The 20,079-nt window shown below is 39.8% G+C and overlaps 1 protein-coding gene across 4 annotated transcripts in view; it reads right to left on the bottom strand.

Moving 5' to 3' along the window:
• Positions 1-423: 423 nt before the first annotated feature.
• slc23a2 (solute carrier family 23 member 2) overlaps positions 424-20,079 on the bottom strand; it is a 43,854-nt gene continuing 24,198 nt past the window's right edge. For all 4 annotated transcript variants that reach the window (XM_067614182.1, XM_067614189.1, XM_067614206.1 and 1 more), the window contains 12 exons: positions 19,667-19,783; positions 18,630-18,787; positions 13,867-13,955; positions 13,491-13,558; positions 11,683-11,864; positions 9,603-9,723; positions 8,834-8,990; positions 8,219-8,366; positions 7,990-8,095; positions 6,736-7,003; positions 5,778-5,873; positions 424-5,219 (listed from right to left, as the gene is read on the bottom strand). In XM_067614182.1, coding sequence (XP_067470283.1) covers positions 4,942-5,219; positions 5,778-5,873; positions 6,736-7,003; positions 7,990-8,095; positions 8,219-8,366; positions 8,834-8,990; positions 9,603-9,723; positions 11,683-11,864; positions 13,491-13,558; positions 13,867-13,955; positions 18,630-18,787; positions 19,667-19,783 — 1,788 coding nt within the window. In that variant the 3' untranslated portion in view covers positions 424-4,941. The remainder of the gene's footprint in view (positions 5,220-5,777; positions 5,874-6,735; positions 7,004-7,989; positions 8,096-8,218; positions 8,367-8,833; positions 8,991-9,602; positions 9,724-11,682; positions 11,865-13,490; positions 13,559-13,866; positions 13,956-18,629; positions 18,788-19,666; positions 19,784-20,079) is intronic.

Below are 20,079 nucleotides of genomic sequence, written 5' to 3'. Positions count from 1 at the left end.
AGTCACTTAGACACAAAAAGATGGGAAAATATGGTTCAGGGTTTTTTGGTGAGATTAAAGTCAAAATTATGAGATAGTAAATTTGGACTTGGTATCACATAAGTTTTATTTTGTATCTCAATTGTTACATGAGTAAGCTATTTTTATGTTATTCATTCCTAAAATGTTTTTTTACTTCTATACTGATGAGAAAACCAGCGCTCTAAACAAACGAAACAAACAAAAAACAACTTTAATGAATATAAAGTACCAGTCAAAAGTTTGGACACACTTTCTCATTCAGGGGAATAGAAAGGTGTGTCCAAACTTTTGACTGGTACTGTACAAACATTTTAAAAGAGAGTTGTTGCAGCTGCCGGTAACAGCAGAATAATAAAATCCAGAAAATAGTGGCTCTCATTCTGAAATAAAAATGTGACAATGTGAGTAGTAGTTGTTTATATCAAGGTAAAAATCCAACATTGACATTTCATATAAGCAGAAACTATGTAGCTTTGTAGCCGACGGGAAGCTTGTGTCTTTACAGAAAAGTGATTTTGACCTGATCCTATTGCCCTACAAGATGATATCAGATGAAAAAAATTGAACAGTAATATTTGGTCAATCCATAAAGTATCACAGAATATGACGGATTTTGGTGCAACATTTGCACAGACCAGAGAGAAAATAAGTTTACAAAACCTAAAACCTTGTTTGTTTTGATTTACCTTGTGGAAAAATGAAGACAAAAGACCGCATTCATTCTGTAACATCTTATTAAATAGTTTTAGGAACAAAGAATAAAACATTTTGTTGCTACAATTAGTTTACACAATTTCTCTTCCAGGATGTTTAGCAAACTTTACTCCATTAAATATACATTTATTTTTTTGTTTTTACATCTATTTAAAGTTTCTCAGCTCGTTCTTTGATTTATACTGGTAATGTGTTAACATGGACAGAAAGCAATGTTAGAGTAAAAAAATACAATATGAAAAAGGTCCTAACAAACAAACAAACCAAATGATTCCACCAAACCACAGATTTAAAATAGGATCAAAATGTATTTACTTTTTAAATAAAAGTACAACAAAATGGTGCGTTTTCCAGCATGATTTAAGATTAAAAGTTATAATTTGTTTCTTACAAATATTTGCTTGCAAAAACATAAAAATGATGTATAAAAAAAACCAAAAAACATTTAAAAAGATAAAACACTTAATACACAAAAGTATATTCTTCAGGTAGCACCCCCTTCAAAATAACTGAAAGGGATTGATGTCTTTGTGTTACACCTTATGGCCACCTTCTTAAGAGCCATCTGTTGCTTAAATTGACTTGTATGTAATTCAAGCCAGTAAACCACCAAGGTAAAGAGTCTGGTGTTGTAAAAAATTTTGTTAAGTGGACCAATTCTGTCACAACTATGAGAACTATGAGGAAAAACATAACGTTAAGGGACCCACAAATGAAAGAAAATAATCAAAAATCCAATCAGGAGGAAGATGCTTGTAGGCACAGATAAAGACCTCCGATGCTCATCTTGCTGTGAGGTGATGAGGCAGGTTTCTATGACAACTTCATAGATTGCCAATTACCAATAGGCTCTTAATAAGGTGGCCAGCATTAGTCTTCTCCTGCATTCAGAAACATCAACAGTAAGAATTCCCGGGGAGGAAAAAAGGTACACAAACAGGTACTGTGCCTAGGTACACTAGGTACACATGAGAGGACACCAATATATATTTTCACTGCAGGACTGGGGGGGGGGGACGGGGAGGGGGTAAAAAACAGACAATGTGAGGAGAGAAGATGTGTTGGGAGAAGTAAGTGCTGGTTGCATGAACATGATATGACAGAAAACAAGGTCACACCACTGTGCATGTGATTATTACAAGTGCAGGCTATGTACTAAAAGATTTCACTACGAGGGGTGATGAAAATGATCAAACCTCTCTACGCATACTCCTCCTCTAAGAGGGAAGACCTTGACTTGTTCATCCCTTCTCCTTGAGCAACGTATCAGCTGACGTGACAGTAAGCACACCTGCTAACATAACTTTGTAACACTGCTTCTACAACTATCCCGCTGCCAGTCCTGAGCACAGCCACAACATTTAGATGAGGATTTTGAGGTTTTAGATTTGAGGTTCCGCACACATCAGTGGTCACTACTATAGCTAGCCAGGTCATCAACGACAAAGGCCCAAAAGTATTCAGAATCCAAGTGTTTCAGCCACTTGTCTTCAGGTCAACAAACAACAGCTGTTCATACTTAACTATGAATGTGGATGAGCACTCTACTGATGTTTTAGAGTTTCAGGTTAGTGAGTATTATTCACTATGAACCTGATGTTCTTGGCACCATTTTAATGTGCAAACATTACTTGTAGTAAAAAGGCCCTGACTTCTGAAATTCGACTTAACTGTCCAGTTCAACGTGTAAAAGTGTTTTGTTATTAAAGACAACATCATATAAATGGAATGAAATAGGAGCAGCTCATGTCTCACACCTTAGAAACTACCTTTCCTTCTCCGGGCGAGTTTCTAAAAAGCACCGACTGTAGCTGAGGCTGAGGGCAGGAGGAGGTCTATCACCACAACGATCTTTACAGGGCAATGAACGAGTAAACTAATAAATATATTTTCAACATTGTGCAAGAGACACATAAACCTGCTTCAAACAATCATCACATGTCAACTTTCTTCTCATAAATAAATAAATAGGTTTAACAAAAGAAAGGTGAAGAAATGTGGGGTGAGATTTCTAATTAATTTTGCAAAGTTTCTTGATAGTGACAATTGCCAAAAAAAAAATTGAAAATAAATGTTTTGGTATATGTTAAGAGAACAATACGCAAAAATATGAGCATTTAGCTTTTTGGTCTAGTAAAAATCTCAGTTGGATTAAATATTTTGTACTTTTTTTTTCTAATTTTTCTGTTAATTTCTCATTGTGCTACTTTTTTTATTTCTACATTTACCAAGATCAAAATGTTGCAAACTCTTCTGTGGTATTTTTTAAAAAAATTTTTTAACCACAGTCTTTTAGAAATGTATTTATTTATTTTAAACAGCAGAGGCACACAGTGTGGTCAAATCAGAGACTATTGGGTCTCAAACCTTCGTCAATAAGGTGCAAGCTGCTGATGCTCTGAAACTTTACATTACTCAGTCCAGTCTGTCTGCAGAGACTGAGGGATTCCTCAAGTGCCAAATATGCTGCCACGGCCTGAACTACAAACAGGCATGACCTGTAACAAACATCAGCAGTAAACTACACAAGAAGTAGGATGGGAGTGGGAGACGTATGGGTGACTGAGGATGGGAGGAAGAGGAGGAGGAGGAGGAATGTAAGGGAAAGTCAACACCACTGAATAAGTGAAAATTGCTAACGACAAATGACATCAGAGACAGTCATGATTGATCGCTGGATGACAATCAGAGTCAATCCAGAGAACAAAAGAATGAGATTCCATATCTCCGACCCCCTCTTGTTACCTTTGAATATCCAAACAAAATCTCCACTGTTGTTTCTTTGCACGAGTGTGCGAGCAAATCGATCTCACACATGGAAACACCAGGTGGGTTTGGATAGTTGCAGGGGCGTATTATTCATGATGCAGCGTTTGTAGATCCTACATTAAACAACTACTGCTAAAAACAGCATAAGTGACCCCTTAAAACAGTGACAAAGAATCCACGCAGAGGATCATGGAGCTCTGCGACAGTCACAGGATCAAAAACATTTAATTCTCTTGTAATTTATCTTTTTTAAGCCTAGTATTTATGTACACAACATTTATAATTTCTCTGACAAGGCCACATTTCTGCATTATTGTGTGCCATTGCTGTAGTTTTCACCAACGCACTGCTGTCATCACAGCAGTACAGGTATCGTTCTATTATGCAAGTGCCTATATATATTAGAAGAGACAATTAAGGTTATCAAATGAAAATCTGGCCAGATTAATTTAGTTCCATAATGAAGAAACACAGGTTATGCCCCATTTGATTTGCCAAATGAGATGAAGGTCTGTTTAGGAGGAGTAGAGTTTTGGACTTGTTAGTAAATGCTGAATAATACTGTCACAGTAAAAGAGATGTAAACTAGTATATTAGTGAGTTTTTGCCCTTTCTCACAGGGCGTCAGGTGAATATTAGCGCTCTATGACATGAGCGGATGTGATGCGCTGTAAATAGGTCTCTGAGGGGTGAGCTGTGGAGTGACATTCTTATTCTGAACTCAGGAGGCAGACAGTGCAAAAACAAAATTTCACAATCACTGCGTGTGGCTAAGGGCACCTGACGAACCACTTCCGTCGACCTGCATGAACCCGACGTGCATTTAAGCGCTCAAACTAGTTTTTTTAGTGAGGATGTTGGTGTGTGTCCATGTGTGTGTGTGTGCGTGTCTTTTATGTGGTTGCATAACAAGTCTAGAGGCAAATGATTCATACAGAATTTTTGCATAATCCTCAATTGACATAAAATCTACTGTGCTCTTAGTAGAATATCTTTTATAAAAATGATTTGGGCAGCACAAGTTAGCAGTGATTACGAGTCAGTGAATCATCAAACATTCAGCTTTGATTGTTTGACCTCCATCTGTCTCCCGTCTGGATTAAAGTACATTTTGTGCACAAACCCGTTGTCTCTTGCTGCATACGGTACACACATGCATACACACCAACGAACCTCACCATGGTGACATCTTTTATAGCATGCTGTGACTTGCTATAGCATGCTTAAAAATAGCATAGTGGGAAGTGGGAAAAGACTGACACAAGCTAAAGAAAACACAAATTGACAGGGGGGGTTTGGTGCGTCACATTTTCTTCCACATGATCCCAAATCCTGCACCGTTTCTGTCCTCCACTCTCCCATCCTTTTATCTTAGTGTACCATCCCTTGCTCCCCAAATTCAGCCAGATTTTGCATTTTTCAGATCCAGCCCGTTGGCTATACCCGACTCTCCCCCGGTGATGTGCCTGCCTCCCCTCCAATTGCCCCTCCCTTCACCGAATCCCCATGTCCCATCCTGCTCCTGCAGACTTCCCGTAGCCTCCCCCACTGATAGCCTGTGAAGGTGGGGCTGATGGGGATGTACTTGAAGATGGGGTATCTGCGGATGAAGTCCATTCCAAATGGCAGGTCATAAGATCTCATCCCTTCCAGCTCTGCTGCACTTAGACCAGAGCCACGCTTCAGCTTTCTGATGCCTCGTTCTTCGGGAGAACCTGAGGAGAAAGGGGGGAGAGATTAATTATGATGGCCACAAATTGAAGTGACAAGTAGGAACACGAACAACATGAACTGAGGAGCCTTCCTATGTCGCTTTAATCTTATGACCTTTCAGAGGACATAGACGCTTAAAGGGAAAAGCCATCGTAAAGTATAAATCATCCGTGTGTCCGCCCATCGATCCTATGTTGCTTATCTGCGTCCATGTTGCAGTGGCTGTCCTCCTCCTCAGCCACGTCATCCAGATCTTGCCTGGGATCCTGAGATGTTCCCAGGCCAAATCGGATATATAATCGCCCCAGCATGTTCTGCCCTTATATACCCGTACCTGCTTGGCAGTCAAAGCCACATCATTTATGATTTTCTTCCTTTACATAGTTCAGTGTCTTCTACAAAGTTTGATAATCATTTCTTAACTATAATTACATTATATTGATACAGTATCATCAATATCACCCAAACTCTAAATTTTATAGCACAATGCATATTCTGTTTTAGGGTTTATTTCTTTCTAACAACATCAAGTGTTAAGCAGAATGGATTGAATGCCTCACCAGGGATGGTATTGTCCAAAATGAAAGCGGCGGAGCCTCCGACAAACATGGCAGTGGTGAGGAGCACGTTCAACACTTGGTCAACCCCAACTATGCCTGAAAAAGAACAAGAAGAAAGGTCAGTAAGTGACTGAAATATGTATTTGTTTGTAAAGGGGATGTGAAACAAAACTGATATCTCTAAGCAACTTAATTCTAGTCATGCTGTATGTTCAGTAAATTAATTTATTCACAGTCATTTGTTGATCAATAATGCAAAAACAAAACAAAACAAATCACATCCATCCTAAAGAGAAACCGATAGACAGAACTACTAACAGAGAAAGTTGAGTTGGGGATGTAACACCTAATGTTTGCAGTTTTATGTGATGTAATAAATCATAAGCGTCCTGTTTAACTTGAACAAAGAAAATGTCTCAAATGTTGGAGGAATTGCAGCTGTGGCTGTAAAGATGAGGAAGAGTTTGTACAGAAAAAAAAAAGTTGGTTGCATGGGCTCATTTTATCCCAGAAAAAACAACACAGAGCAAAACAAAGGCATTGTAAATACTGTCAGAGAGAGAGTTGGGAAAAACAAGTTATTTCCATCGCAAGAAAAACAACAATGTCCCACCTACAATATGACATGCATGGCTAAGGAGTAACAATAGAAAAATCATACTTCAGACACCACAGACTACATGTCCTAAAACCTACAGCGGGAATGCAATAACAGATGACATAAATGTGTTATTACATTCATATAATTACTTTTTTTGATGCTTAAATGCTTAAAAATGTTTCTTAGCAACACAATATGACTGAATGTTAATCTTGTGCAAAGGCATATTTAAAAATCTATCTTTCCATTAATCATTACAGAGTTAATGTGACAACTAATCTTAATGCTTATTTCAAGTGACAGGTGAACGCCCGACCACAGTTTGTCTACATGTGGGTTTCTCTTCCCTCCACTCACCTGTGACCAGCGGGTTCTGTTTGAGGTAGCTCGGCAACATCAGCCCGAAGAAGATGGAGAAGCCCAGAACAAAGAGGTTCCTGGAGGAGTTGAGGTCGACAAACTGCAGGTTGGACAGTCCCACCGCTGTGATCATACCGAACAAGGTGCAGAAGAGAGCTCCCAGGACAGGGTCAGGCAGAGAGGCAAACAGGGCGCTGAATTTACCCACAAGCCCCAGCAGCAGCATCATGGCAGCTCCATACTGGATCACACGTCTGCTGCCCACCTGGAGGACGGATTACAGATCAGCGGGATGTTAGGGAGCCAGTTGGAGCGTGTTAGGAAGCTTTGATATACTCAGTCCCCTCTCCGCTCTGCCTCCATTTGTGGCGGATGGTTCGGCATGTTAGCAGCCACCCGAAACCAGCGAGTGTGGCGGGTTAGAGGACAATGAAACCTTCCGACAGACAGTAAACGTCAGTGCTGACTTGTCATTCTCCACCACCCCTTACTGGAAGCACAAGTGCTGGATAATGGAGGTATTGGATTACTCTCAATGCATTCTCATTGTGGGTTTAAAAATCACAAAAAATGCAGTTAAAAAAAGCAAAAAAGAACCATCATTTTGTGCTCAGCTACATAAATTAGATTTATCTTGTACCCATATATTATATTGAAACAAGAGCACAAAATGTATCATATAGCCAATGCTACATCTACAGTTAAACAGGGCATAATAAACAGTGTGCATGGATACTAGGTACTATCAGTATCCATGGTGACTCAACATCATGTCAGAGGGTGGTGAGTGTATCCCAGTTTATTTATTTATACTCGCTCCCTTCAAGGAGGGACACTTGGTATGAAGGCTTAGTGGGTGGAGACTGGTTTGGGGAAGGACCATTGTGTTAAGTTTATTTATTTGTACAACCAAAGCATTGCTGCATTTTGTTGTACTTGATTTTTTGATTGTTGCTGATATTGTGGTGAGCATTACGATGTTTGACGTCTGTCCTGTCTTTAACTGTAATATCCTTAGTTGTTGCTTTATTTGTTTGACAAATGCCACAGACACGGAAAGATTTTCTAAAATGATTAAAAACAAAACTAACCAATGGTAAAATTGTTATAATAACTCAATAAGTGTGTGCAGGAGAGGAAGGAGAAGAATAAACAGGAACAATAAGAGCAGATACAGTAAAAACAGGAACATAGAGTCAAAAACAAAACACAGAATAAAGAAAAGATTAAATAAGTAATGGTGTTAGTTACCTTTGTAATTCCCAGAACGCCTATATTTGGACTGGAGGAGGTTGAACCATTTCCTGTCCCGAAAAGACCATCCAGCACACAGGAAATACCCTCTACAAATATTCCCCTACAGACACAGAAGATAAACAACCCAATTACAGTATCTTCCAGAGAGTAAACTACCCGTGCCCTTTTCTCACAAACAACCAGCATATTAAAGAGTAAAAGGAGGAGTAGAAATGAAAGTTACCTATTGATGGCATGGATGGGAGGTGGAGGAGCACAGGAGAGACGGGCGCAGGCGTAATAATCGCCGATCGATTCGATGATGCTGGCAACCACCGCACTCATCATGCCGATCACACCCGCAGCAGTGACTGTTGGGAAACCCCACTGGACTGCAGCGGTAAAAACACAGTGTGCGTCAAAACTGAGAAACAGCTGCATCTGAACAGAGAACATCTCAAAAATAATACTTTACCACATCACCACAGTTCCTTTAGTCGTTGTCAGAAAACACCAATAACACCTGCCTTTCCACTAACTACTGTATGTCACATTACTGACTATTCATCTCAGCAAAAAAAACATCAGAATATGTGAAATGTGGGCAACTCTAAATCCAGGGAAAATGCTTTTTGTACATACTGGAGTGACAGCAGAGCAATATTTTTGAAAGCTTTCATGTTTCATGCGTAGCAGAAAAATGAACTGCAGCGAAAATCAGCGAATCTGACGCGTATGAAAAGGTCCCTTTCAAGTCCTGACACCTGCCTGCAGCTGCTGGGATTATCACAGCTAAAAGGAGATGAGGCATAACACTGACAACCCCTTTTCTACAGCCCGTTCTCATAAACAAACTTACAGGGATAAGGGATCTTGAACCACGGTGCCGCTGCTATGATTCCTTGGCGTGCGTCTGTGCGGGCGTAGAAACCGTACTTGTCCTTCACAGGTGGGAAAACATCCGTCACAGTGAAAATGAAGCATAACAGCCAGGAAACCAGGATGGCCATGATGATCTGGGTGCAAGAGAAATGAAAACAATTATTTTTTAAATGATACTTTTAGACATGTTTTAACATAAAGAGGAAATAAGTAAAAAAAAAAATTGTTGCAGAGTGTTGCGTAATTTTTCCAAGGCTATGGCATGTTGGCAGCTACAAAAGAGAGTCCACTTTAACATTTCTACTATAAAAAGTGACCCAATAAAAATCAAAAGAACAGTGGGATGTTCTTTGGGGAGACAGCAAAAAAAAAAAAAAAGACTGATAGGCAACTTTATTGTGAGTTTAAAAAGAAAGTGAGATATCCTTTGTCTGCTGACAGTTTTCATGTTTAATATATCACCACCAGAGGGCAGGAGGAGACTGATTTACAGTCTGCACAGTGGCACACAAAGCAGAAAACCTCTTAACCTTCCAGAGAGAATGAGATTAGCTGTGTTGAATAATTTGTGACTGTGATGGGAACTCGGGAGCTTGTAATGGAGCGCAGTTGTAAAGGAACTGAAGGTCACTTCATTAAGCCAAAGAGCAGAATATTTACTGAGGAAAAAGTTCACAGTTGCTAAAAGATAAAAAAAAAAAAACAAGGTGTGTGTGTATTTTTTTTTTGAGAAGGTCTGTACTTACAGGGAACATTTTGAAGACCTGCAGCCTATAGGAGGTCCAGCCTTTCTTTGCTTTGTAGATCGGCAGAGGGAAGTGAACATTTCTGGCGTACTGGGAGAAGAGCAGCACCAAGAAGATAGTCCTGCAGACAGACACAATCCTCAGTTTGGTGTATCATATTCAAAGCAAAGTTTCTTCTTATTCATTATTCTTCTTCTTCAGGAAGACAACGTGAATTTCAGCAACAACTTATCCCGTTGTATGAACATTGTTCCACTTCCTCCTGCCTCCATCTGACTACGACCCCGGAGGCTTCAGAGCCAATCAATTATCTTAACCGCATCAGAAAGAGCAAATCAGTGGCAATTACAAGCACATATCCTCTGTCCCTGTGGAGCCAGGGGAGAGAAAAGGCCCTCCAGCTACAGTGTAAACAGCCACAACACAGCAGGAACTGATGTCATACCACCTGAACATCACAGCTTTGAAGTGGATCTTCCCCATGAGTCAGTGGCCTGTATCTTTATAGTCTGTATATGCTCCAGTACGTTCTTTTCAAGTAAAATGAGTCAAAACCCAGTATATGACTGGACCATGTATGGTCAATGTGTGAAATTGTGGCCAATCTGTTACAGGGGTGAGTCAGTGGTTGTGTCTATAATGTGAATTCCTAGATATTAAATGTTCATCTGCAATTTTCTGTAATGGTTCCAGTTACATTTGCTGGTTAAGTGTATTGATGTAGCATATCACATGACATGGTTAAGCAACGTTTGAGTAATAAAAAAAAAAAAAAAAAAATTTCCACTCATATCTTGGGATGTTTGATTTGAAAGAGAACTTCTCTTAATTCTAATTATAACTATTCTAATTATCTGTTAACTCCGCCTGCTCTTTCATCTGTTTCACTCTGCTGATGTCTCTCGTATTTCACTTTTCATTGAGTGTTTTGTCAGAGTGATTGTTATTTGTGGTGCTTTGACTTTGCCCTCTCCCTCATGCCTCTATGTTCCTTTTTTCTGCCTCTTTCCTGGTTGATGATCATGGAGGCTGTGGTGGAAATTATAAATAAAGAGTTTGACACCGTTTTGGGTGCAAATTCAGGAAGCTTATCTCCACACAGTAACCGCAGTTACAGTCAAATCAAGCGCACCTGCAGAGCAGCTGCCCCACACTAAACTGATATAACAGCTACATGAGTTTCATGTCTTACCTGTAAGACTCGTGTTTTAATGCTGCTGTTCATCATTTGATGAGAGAACGTCAGAGAAATAAAAAAGCTTGCGTTCTGGTATTAGTTCAGTTATTAAGTCTAAACGCACCACGGAGCATCTCTCCTGCCCGCTACTGACAGCGCTGTCAGCCCGAGAGTCGATCACACTTGACAGTAGAGACGATGGTACGCGTCTGTTTAAAACAGGAGTTTAGCCGACTCCACTGCATTTACACCAGAGCTGACAGCTTCAGAGCTCAGAGCAGCCAATGAGGAAACTCCAACACTGGGCTCTCTGCACCAATGGTGTAACGTCATCACTCACACACTCACGGACAACCATGGTTATAGGGCTGGTCTGTGTCTGGTCCAGCCAAAAAAATGCTTTCTTTCTGTCCCAGGCTCTTTCCCCAGACCTCTTTTCTGCTCAATTAAGAGAGCCAAGAATATTCTCAGACATCTTTTTTTTTTTTGCACATTTAGACTACACAATGTTCTCTCTGTTGAGGAAGGAATCTAGAAAGGTTGTTTTGTTGGTGCAATTAAAGTGAATCGGTTGTGTGAAGAGAATCCGCTACAGGCTAAGTATTAAATACTTGGCTGTAAGACTCATTGCAGTTTCTTATGAACAGTTTGGGTGATTTCCAATAGTGGTAGTGTTTCATAGCAGAAAAGAAGTCAAAATGTTTATAGAAACTCATTTCCTGCAGCTTTTTACACTACAGTTGTCCATCTGTATGCTCAGTACGTTCCAATTTTTTCCCCAAAATACAGCTAAATGCACCTGCTGCCCTGTTGCACTTTGACAATCTGGAACATACAAAGCAAACAGAGCAGCAACACTTTTAGGATATTTTTGTTGACGCCTGCATGTGAGTCTGGACTTACAGCATAGCGATGCCCCAGTGTTTTCCAGCTCTCTCCCCTGCGGCCTGGAAACCAGACAGGCCGATGAGGGCTACAGTAGGGGTGATGGTTAGAGGTCCAATGTACTTCAGCAGAATCCCGGGTAGACCCAGCGCCCCGATACACACCTCGACCAGGGAGGACACGATGATAGCTCCTTGAATCTGACAGAGAAGGAGAAAAGGGTCAACGAAACAAAAAGTTTTAGATAATAATAATCAGAAGGTAGCATTAGCCACCTTTAGACGGTACAACGACAATCATATAAGTTTATTGCACATCACATTGTGCTAGACACCTATAATAAAATCACAATCTCAGTCAGACTGCACGATATCAATTTGTGTCAGATTGTGCGCTGAATGTCCGGTGAACTGTAGCACTATGATGTAAATAGAGAGAAGAATATGAAAGCAGAGGCACGTTTTCAGCTCACTCATATGTTTCAAAAAGTCACAAAATTATTTTTCATTTCAACTCCATCATTTTGGTTTTTGCGTGCCATGAACGTATTACGGAGAACAAGTGTGTTTTCCCCCTAAAACTTTATTCAAAAAACTGCACTCGCACAATGTGGCGATGTCCAGTGTATTCTGTGTCACTTCATGTCGTATTCTAATTCATTTGCTTGTTTATTGTGGGTCGTAGCAGAAGTCACATTGTGAGAATTTCATCTTGAATTTCTGACGCTGTCAGAATTTTGTTTCAGGTTGTCTTTGGTCGCCAAAGCTCCTGATAGGTCGGTCAGTCGGTGGACTAGTCTCACAGTGTGATCTCGGACCAGCATTTTGGATCAAGGACCAAAGATTTTACCACGTTTCTCTCACGACTGTCAACTTTCGTCTCAGACAGCCCAAAATTGCACAGTGTAAGAAGGTCTTTTAGACATTGCTGCAAGTTCATTTTTAATCAACTGCAACTGTTATCTTTAAACCATTGTAAAGGGGCAGACTCAGAAGGATACAGAATAATGTTGACTAAAGCAAGTGTGATTTTAAGAGAGATATTTACTTTAAATTAATACTTCTTATAGTTGCAAGATGTCAATTTTTTTCTAATCCTTCACTAAATAATAACTGAAAATAGAAATCTGTAGTCTTTTTTTGGTTGGAGGAGATGGGCTTTGAGAATTAAAAATGTTTATTTTTAATTTGACAATTCGTGGTGATAATCGTGTTTGCGCTCCTGTCGTCATCTGTCTTCATGTTCTCTTCTTCGCCGGCACGTTCCTCCTGCTGTCAGCCCGTCGATGGTCCAGTCAACAATTTGATTAAGTCTGATTGAGTTTAGTGTCATTTATGCGTCAGAGAAAAAAAACATGACTCAACTGGCTTACGCAAACAGAAAAGGTTAATGCAAATTAGCAGCTCCTGTCACAGAAAACCAAACCCTGCAGCCATATACAGTCACAATGTTCCCATCTGCAAAACCTCTCCTTAAACTGCCACCGTTTAAACATAACGTTAAGAAACATCAGTTATTCAACTATAGTTGTATAAAAAGTTGCACAAGGAGTTATTCAACTACAGTTGTTATTCAACTACAGTTGAATAACTAATCAAACGTTGCCAACACGCGAGATGTTATTCAACTACAGTTGAATAACATCTCGCGTGTTGGCAACGTTTAATTAGTGCAAACATCCTGTCTTTGCTTTAGAGCGGTACCTTTTATCTGTTGAACATGTCTATCCAGTTTTCATTTTCACCGCTTTGCTTTCTTTTCATTTCATTCCTTCTCTTCCCACCTTTCAAGCGTGTGAGTCTTTTATTTGTCTCTCTGTGTCTCACCTCTCGTATCCTGGGGTGCCAAATATGCTCTGTGTGGAGGAGCTCTGTGCCATTCATTGCTGGAATCGCTGCTCATGGAAAAAGACAGAGGGATGAAATTGGAAAAAAAAGAGAAGTAAATTTGATCACAATATGAAGTTAATTTAATCACAATATGGATCACAATATGAAACAACTCTAATTATTAGTTATATTTGGAGCGCAGAGCGAGATAAACCAGCTAATCCAATTTGAGGCAATTTAATTTCCTACTGGCTTTGATGCTGACAGTATTTGGTTTTGGGATCAAAGTAAACCAGGTCTGGTTACATTCCAGATGGGCATGTCTGCATTGAAATGAGTCAAGAGAGAGACAGAAGAGAAGGAGAGATGTTACCTGTACTGTTACACTTCCATTTGTCCAACGACAGAATGGCCCTGGCTGGTGCGAGGAAGGCAAAAGCGCTGGCCTGGAACAAAGGCAACCTGAACACAAGCAAACACACACACCAGCACAAATGATCAAATAGACGATAAAAAATGTATTTCAGTGTCAAAAAAAAAAAAAAAAGCCTATTTTCTCTCTGGTGCCAGCCATTCAAGTGACAAGACATGTGAAATACAGAGGGTGTGCTATTCTTCCTTGCAGTTATTCCCAATTATCTAAATCATAATAATCATTAACAGCGTGGACTGTGAGAATCCCCCCCTGAGCCTTTTGTTGGGTAAGTCAGCTAAAAACAGGATGGGATAGTCAGACCAGTTATTGCAGCCACAGATTTCCCTCCTCCTTCCTCATTCTCCCCTCAATTTTCTTCTACTTCCACTGAAACACACTCATGTACACATGATATTTCTTTTTTTTTTTTTTTTTGGACATAAGCAATAGTCAACCATGCATTACAACACGGCTGCTCTTTTTTCTTCTCCAGGCTCGAATGACGAGGAAGGAGACATCGGCAGATCAAATCAGAGATGAGACGGGTGAATAAACCATAAAGACGTCACATCAGTGAAAATGTCACAGGCAGAAACACAGAGTTGGGAAATAAGGGAGTGGAGGAACATTGATATCTTGAGAAAACGGATGTGAAAATTCATTTGAAAAGAAAACAGCCTGTACTAGTTTGTTTTAATTATAGAGTAAAACCTGCAGTCTGGCACCAAACCAAATTCCTGATCGAACCATCGTTTATTTGAATTTGAATATTCAACCCCCGCCTACTTCACACGGTCACATGTAGTCTATATATGCACTTCATCTTTCCCCAGAAAAGCATTTTTTGCTCGACCTCACTTGGCATTTTTCCAATTCCCTCCGGCTCCCACCTGCTCTTCACAAACTGTCTCTCTCTTCCTCGCTATATTTCCTTCAGGTTTTTCTCCCCGCCCTCCCCCCCCGCATCCTGCCGCTTATCCTCATCTTATCCGCTCTTCATCTCTTTAAACTGCCTCCTCAGACCAAGTGTCGTGCATTCAGATATCTCCAAAAGGCGTCTAGATATGTCGTGATAAGATTTATCATTCTCCACTAAATATGCATATCAACTTACATCTGTTAATAAAACATTTCCATGTTGAAAATAAAAGATGGAGTGTTCTTGTCATCCAGCAGGCAGGCAAAAACTTGCTCAAGATGTAACAAACACGCTTAAAATAAAAAACTTCACACGTCACTTGTGAAAATGGAAATGTGCTCACGTAGATAATGCTGTTTGATAGGACAGATTTTCAGTGTGTGAAGCGATTTGAGTCCAATTCTTCACTGATGCAATTTGTGTGATGTGAATGTGACCACTTGTGATCAGATTACTGTTATTATAATATAATATTACACAAGTATTTTGGTGCTTAACATGAATGTGCCTTTCACACGTCTTTCATGTTCTTTGGCTTGTTGTCTAGGTAATGTAAGTATAATATCTTTTCCCCCAATTGCTTCCTCCTCCTCCTCACTTTCTTTCCATTCACTGGTATTTGATAGATAGGCACCGTCTTGTCACCTCGGCCCAGCACTGCCTCTGTGAGAGTGTGGGCCATTTGTGTGATAGGAATGCCACTGATGTTGAAGCCAAGACCAGACTTGACTGTGTCTTTCTTTGTGTTCAAGAGCGAGGAAGAACTGAGATGGAGAAAAGGTCATTCTTTGCCTTAAACGGGACACATCTTGCTTTTTGTGTTTTTTCTCTTATTATCTCCGCCAGGTGTAAGCCTGGAGGGGATCATGCATTTGGTCATGTGTGTGCACACGTGTGTATCTGTCCGCAGCTAATCTCACTTACTACTGGACCCGTGAGCCTCATATGTTTTGTGCACATTTATGACTGTATGCTCAAGGACCTCTTGTGGTTGCGGCGATTCACAACTTTTGAAAAACTTATTTTATAACACTATTCCTTATGAACCTATAGTAAAGCTTAGACTTTCATCTTTTCAGCAGTCCTCGCCATTTTACAACATGTGTTATGACATAGCAAAAGGCCTTTCTGGCAATCGGCTAGGCTAAAAAAAAAAAAGTCAGTTGCAGGCCACATTTTGGCTTTTGTCATGGCTAAAAAACTGACAACCATAGAAAAGTTCGGTCTCATCTTGAACTGGAGCATCTGCAGATTAATTCCATACCCGACAAATCCCTGTTTGTATTATATTCACCACCATCTTGACTGTAAGGGAGCCGGGAAGGACAACTGAGTGAGATTCAATTCTTCTTGGTTTGGGGAGAGAGAGAGAGAGAGAAGTAGGGAGTGGTTATATTTTGTGGTGTGTTACAACAAAATGTTCAAAATAAATAACGTCTAAAATGACAAGTTTGGACTTATCTTCCCGTTTATTGTTTCCTTATCGTCTTGATGCCTTTTACGCTCTATGTAAAGCACTTTGTATTGCTTTGTTGTTGAAATGTGCTGTACAAATAAACTTGCCTTGCCTTATTAAGTTTATACAGTTAAGCGAACCCAGGATACAACCCAGTTACAATACCATTACATTATTCTATGCATCCTAAAGAAAACTGAGACTTAACTATACAAAAACACTTTATTAAAAACTGTGCATGCATCTATACAAGAAAACTTACACACCTGGCGAGATCTACACTCTACTGAGTGCACTCTTCTTATTTTTATGCTGTTATAATGTCAGATGTCTATTTTAAACATCGTCTACATTGCAAAACTTGAGGTGAACATATGTAAAAATGCTCCCTGAAAGTCAAAAGCCAAACCTGCTCTACTTCCCCATCGAACTGACCACAGATGATTTGTGCATGACCACAGCTGTCTGTTCTGTACTTTCCGTTGCTGAAGTTGTTCATGTTGTCCGCTCGCATTTGAGTAAAGTACACTAAGTTTAAAATGCATTTTTATATTTTATATGGAATAACAACATTTTAAGGAAAAAAGGCCATGATAAAACTACATATACAGTACCAGTTTGGGCACAGCTTCTCATTCAATGGATTAAAAAAAAAAAAAGTCTCTCAGATCCTCCCGCAGAATGTTTGAATAAGAACAAAAAGAAGTAGGCTGCACACTGTTTGCACACTATTTTAATGGAGGCATCAGTCAAGGTCATCGAGTTGGTGTCAAAAAGAACAAAGTGTGTCTGCGTTTGTCTGAATGAGGTGATTTGGTTGGACAAAGTGTGTCTGCGTTTGTCTGAATGAGGTGATTTGGTTGGAGAGACGGCTGCTGCTGCACACTGGAAACAATAATGAGAAACTCAGAATCTGTTACAACATGATGGAAAGATTAGTTTTAATACAAAGAAAGAAAGACAGAGAGAGACAGAGAGAGAGATTTTACCTCACTGGTTCCTGTTTTATAAAAGAAAAGTAGCACCCCATGCCATCATGACCTGGCTTTTATTAAAACTCTGATCTAAAAAATGTGATTATATCCATGGCAACAGGTGATGTTCATGTCAGATTTATCTATTATTATATAGATAAATCTGACATGATCTAACATGACATATTATATAATATTCATTATCTATTATTGGTGAGTGATGGGACTGATATAACCCCCAGAGTTGAATCAGGTGAATCATTACTTACGCAAACCGGATCACATTAAGTACGGTTTGATATATATATGTGAGGGACAGCAAAGAACATCAGAAACACAAGGTGGTGAACTAAAGAGATGAACAGATTTACAGGCACAGATCAACACGTCTGAGAACGAATGAACACCTGGAGGCAGGGTGAGGACTGAGAAAAGACAAAAGACGACAAGAGGAGGAATCTGTGAGAGCAGGTTGACGTGAGGTGAAACATAAAAAAGATGTTTTAGATAACAGAAAGCAATCAACCTGGCAAAAACTGGGTCAAATGGGCTATTCATGACATGTGCATACTGCATGGCCCAAAGCAGGGACTTCCCTTTCGGTTAACAAGCAGACAACAAAGACACGGCTGTGTGTTTAAATCGATTATAGTATCAGCGTAATTCAGACTGCTTGCCCAGAGTTGATGTAATAGTTGAACTGCGTATGACTCCCTCCGCTGGCCAGGAGTCAAACCCCACATGTCTTTTAGTTCCTGACATCTCTTCAGCATCAGTTTTGTTTTCTCATTTCAGAAAAGTTACTACTGGGAAGTTAATTTCTTAACTGCCCATGATGACTGCAGTCACATGAACGAAACAAGGAACTTTAAATGTTCTTAACTCCTATTTTGGTTGAAAATGCGCATATAAGAAAGCTTCAATAAAATAAGAATCTAGCTTGTTAAAATATGCCTACTTAATTTATCCATAAATCAATAATAAAAAAATACTGTTAAAGCTCCAGGAACCCACCATGACTAAAAAAAAAAAAGAGAGAAGAGAAAGATGTATAAGCATGTACTTAATGCATGCAGGCACACTTAAACGTACTCCAGCATGACATAAAGAGGAAGGATGGAGAAAGAGGAACTTGATGTCAACGATGTCCGTCGTCGATAAGGAGGTACTTAGAGATAAGAGCGAGAAAGTGAGAGAACAAGGGAATGAAGAAGGGAGGAGGTGAGAATTGAAAGAGAGAATACAATGTGAGACCTGTAGAGAGGCTGCAGGTTAGTTTGTGTGTGGATGAAGGTATGATTGTACTGTATGTCCATATGAGTGTTTGTAGATACAGTATGAGAGAGAAGTGTGTGTGTGTGTGTGTGTGTACCTGCAGCCCAGCGTGGTCTGTAGCAGGGTGGTGATCCCCACACAAAAGAAGATGGTCCCTATCAGCTGGCTGGTGGCCCACTGGTCGAAGCCGACGCACATCGCCTCAGCGAGGAGGAACGGCACCGCTATAGTTCCACTGAAACATGTCAGGTAGTGCTGGAAAGACAAGAAGCAACAGTTTGTATGTGTGTCTCTATTGTTAAGACTTAACTTGACACCAACTTTAATCACAGTACAATCTTTAAAGATGTTCCCAAAACATATCTGATTATAGGGAAATTGGGGAAATTGCACAACTACCACCGAAATTTACCGTTTGAGTCTGAGTTCTCAGGAAAAAGATGAAATCACCAACACTAACATGATGACTTTAAATGGCCATAACTCAGAGGTGAAAGGTTCATTTTAACGTTTACATTTTCATTGTACTTAAGAGTTTAGGTATTCTCCAAAAATCATAGTTGCAATCAGTCAATGAGCATGTTTGTCTATCACTGTTTTTTGATGCAGATCTGTGTCCAGATGCTGATTGAAATTTCTTATGGTGTGTTTTTCCTGCCCCATATTACAACCACACATTTTGAGGCCCTTTCTATTTCCTTCATATATATTTCACTAATCTAGCCAAGCCTCTCACTAATGACTACGAGAGGGAGGGAGACAATATACTGTATGTCCAAAGTCCAGAGTTGGATATTAGCACATAGTGGTTCACAGTGAGCAGATTAACCCACTGAACCAGCAACATGTGCTGACGACTGCTGTGAGCAAAATCCTATTTTTGTGTCTCACGTCCAGTTGCGTAACATGTACCGACGGGATGGTCAGATGAAAAATACTGCACCGACATGAGTGCGACCACGGTGCAGGATATGACACACCAAGATTATACAGGACATCAGTTGGTGTTTTTCAGTGCATATAGTGAGACATTTACAGTTTAAACACATCTGTCAGTCATGTAAAGCAAATATAGTATATTGATGACATGTAATAATACACACTGTAGGCAAGTCACTCAGTCTGTAGATTTACCTGTAAGCCTAAAAACACACACAGATACCAGGGTGGGGTGTCCTCAATGGTATAGATCATGTCCATCCTCCTTGCGTCCACACTGTCTGTGCTGTCCAACGTCTCAGACATTGAGCTCTACACACACACACACACACACACACAAAGAAACAAGATGTTTAATATCTTCAGAACTTATATCTATACTGACACGTTTACTTTCTCCTGTTCCCATTCATTAAAAGAATATATTCCTGTAGAATATATGCTGAAGTACAGGAAAATAATCTAACCATTACTTCTTAATCTCATAATGTTTAATCTTTCCTTCACCTGACATTGAATGATTAACTATCAAGTGAGAACATCATGTCTGAGCAGATGTACTGTGAAATTTTGAATGGATTTTGTGAATGAAAAGAAAAAAAAAAAAA

The sequence above is a fragment of the Thunnus thynnus genome, chromosome 2, assembly GCF_963924715.1.
Source record: "Thunnus thynnus chromosome 2, fThuThy2.1, whole genome shotgun sequence".
Taxonomy (NCBI): Eukaryota; Metazoa; Chordata; class Actinopteri; order Scombriformes; family Scombridae; genus Thunnus; species Thunnus thynnus.
This window is presented reverse-complemented; position numbering and strand designations above follow the sequence as displayed.